Here is a 3,206-nt window from a genome sequence, read left to right on the forward strand (position 1 = left end):
AAATAATTAAAATTAAACCATTTAAACATACAACTAATTAAATGACATGAGATTTAAAAGCTCTATCGAATTATCTAATTAGAAATCGAAATGATCATGATCCCAAAGTTTCATATATATGTTTATGTCATTATCAGTGAAGATCGTAAACATGGAGAAAAGTTTAATCGAAGCTAACGTGGTGCCTTAAGTCATGGTGGTGCCCGTGAAATATGGGACCCCAACCAACATAACTGAAATCTGTTCACGTGATTTCACTGTTAGAACTTAGAAGCATGACCTTAGATTCGCAGCTGCAATTATTGACCTCATCGATCTGTCTCTTTCAATTTTCGGTTTACCCGACACAACATTATCATATATTGAAAGGACAGAAATTTCCTCTGACGGCCTAGCAATTTATTGTATATTAATGAGTATACTTCCTTTTGAAGGTTTCATATCAAGTTTACAGGCGATGATTGGGCTTCATGCTTGCAGAAAGCTTCCATATATATGGAACCGGAGCTCGAGATACCCTTATGTTGCATGATTCATGTCTGTTCCTAAGGTACAATAACCAAATTGCCATTTTTATTTTTTTATTTTTTATCATTTATTAATAATCTAAGTTTTGGACATTATTTTATTATTTAATTATGATAACGACTCTATATTCTTTAATTTATGCATCCCATAGAGAGATACCTTTCACTACCTCGTGCCTGGCCTATACGGCTATATATACATCTAAATCGACGGTATCTCCCATTTTCACAAAAGAACCAGAAATCTCTCATAACTGGACGTGCCTTGGAACCAAATGGGGTTGACCAAGATTTTGCTAGCCCTATACTTGACAGGTTTAACCTTAACCCATGTCATTGTCTCCGTAGCCGGAGACGAACGGCAAGACTTCTTGGATGGACACAATAAAGCTCGTGCTGAGGTCGGCCATGGCGTTAAGCCACTTGTCTGGAACCACACCCTTGCAGCCTACGCTCAAGCTTATGCTAATAAGAGGATCCCAGACTGCAAGCTGGAGAAATCAGATCCGAATGGGCCCTATGGAGAATGCCTTGCTGAAGGTCATGGTGAGTTCAAGGCTACGGATGTAGTGAATGGGTGGGTGAGTGAGAAGAAATACTATGAGCATCAAGACAACAAATGTGTTGGTGGTGAGTGCGGGTACTACACCCAGGTGATTTGGCGCGATACAAAGTATCTTGGGTGTGGCAAGTCCAAGTGCCACAATGGCCGGGTATTTGTCACTTGCAACTATTATCCTTCAGGAAATTATTATGGCGAGCGTCCATATTAAATTCTTGTACTGATGATTACCTGCGAGTATACATGTTGTTGCTCCTGTTTGTGTGGCAGTAATCGAATGTGTATGGATATGATGAAAATGAAATCATTACTACTACTATTATTAATGGAGAAGATATTATAAGTTTCTCTATGATCCACTATACTTCTCCCAAACTTGATTGTCGATCTGGTTTGGTTTTGTGCTGCAGAATGAGGTAGCGCGCAGCTGCTTCTGTTTGTTTGGTTTTTGGTTTTGTGCTGTTGAAGTTTCTGGTTCTGTAGCAGCGGTGGGGACAGATATATGGGGTTTTCATTGTTTGATAGGTTTTTTGTCTAGTTGTTGGTAGATTTTGGTGTTTTGTAGTTGTATTTGGTTGATATCTTTGTACTGTTCTGTAGTATCATTGTGCCTCAACTTATTTGCTTTGCTGAAGAGTTGTAGTGTGTTGTGTTGAAGAACTTATTCATCATAATACCACGAAAGTGTTGCATATTCCACATGAATTTATGAACACGAAATTAATAGGTTATGGTCAAGGGATATGACTTGTTTATTTAACATAATCAAACCCGACACGCGACATTAGGGTTGATAATTTTTGACACGATTCGTGAATATAATACTAACCCAACACAGAATTAGAAGGTTATGGCTAAAGAATTTGACCCGTTTAATTAAAATGGTCGAGTTAAAATTAACTTATATAATCTTCAATGCATTCCTCAACACGAATCAAAGTGATCAATATGGGAAAACAAATTGCTATTCCTTTTTCCATCCATGCACTTCACTGTAGGAGGGAGAGAGACATATCGGTCAATTCCCTACTTTTAAGGACATCAAGAGAAGACTTTGGAGGTGAATTAAAAATGAAAATTAATTGTTATATGTTATATTTTTTATTTTATATTGCAATGATCTGATTTTCCATGCAATTAATCTTCATTTGGTAACTTTGACAAGCATGGTGCATAACCGTATTCGGAGTTTGATTTCTAAATATAACAATTTTTTATTTTTTAATAAAAGAATAATAAAAAAGTTATTTGATCGATTGAAAAAAAATATTATTAAGTCGTCACACATTTTTGACATACGGTGGAATCTCAAGCCACATTAATTTGAGGGTTTCTAGCATATATGTAATACCAAGGAGTATAGCGCTCTCTATATAAACTGAAAGAATTGAAATATAAAACTCAAATTTTATTATTTTTATTTTTGTGTTTTAGAAACATTATAAAATTTGGGATTAATTAGAGCGATTTTAACAAAAATAAAATAATTATTATGATTATATACGTGTCGTAAGCACGAATCTAAAATTTGGAGTAAATTGGACTTCGTTTGGAGTCCAATTAAAATAGAAAAGAAAGAAGTACCAAAAACTTCGTGACAAAAAACATCTGGGTCAAATGAATTCAAAATGCTTCGTAAAACCCGTTAAAATGATCGTTTCGAAACAAACGTTTTAAGTTCTCGTATAATTTCGGGTCTATTGGAGTTTGGAAATGTTAGTTTCACTACAGATGCACAATTTGTGCACTCTTCCCCCTCACATGAGGGTGGGGCCCACATACTGGGCCCCACCCTCATGTGAGCGAGGGAGTGCACTTGTTGTGCACTCATAGTGCAGCAATCAATTCCCATTGGAGTTTGGAAAGACCTCAAAGATTGGGAGTAAATTTTCTGTCATGCTGCCACGTGGCAGCCAATGGACTGTGCCACCTTGCAGATTGTGTCAGCATGGCATCACCATGTGGGGCCCATTTGTAATCTTTATCACTATTTAAGAAAAAAAGAAGAGAAATCTAAACCCAACGGTTAGATCGATGGAAATAAATATCTTCTAATTAAATCCAATGGCTAGAATCCATATAGAAAGGGATCATGTTCCCTTCAAATTAAAATTCAC

The 3,206-nt window shown here is 36.3% G+C and overlaps 1 protein-coding gene across 1 annotated transcript; it reads left to right on the forward strand.

The window, feature by feature from the left end:
* Positions 1 to 411: 411 nt before the first annotated feature.
* Positions 412 to 1,441, forward strand: LOC133882730 (basic form of pathogenesis-related protein 1-like). The gene is made up of 2 exons (XM_062321946.1): positions 412 to 550; positions 680 to 1,441. Exon 2 carries the CDS (start codon positions 803 to 805, stop codon positions 1,298 to 1,300), a length of 498 nt encoding a protein of 165 aa, XP_062177930.1. The 5' UTR covers positions 412 to 550; positions 680 to 802; the 3' UTR covers positions 1,301 to 1,441.
* The last annotated feature ends 1,765 nt before the right edge of the window (positions 1,442 to 3,206 follow it).

This window comes from Alnus glutinosa, chromosome 11 (genome assembly GCF_958979055.1).
Source record: "Alnus glutinosa chromosome 11, dhAlnGlut1.1, whole genome shotgun sequence".
NCBI classification, from domain to species: Eukaryota; Viridiplantae; Streptophyta; class Magnoliopsida; order Fagales; family Betulaceae; genus Alnus; species Alnus glutinosa.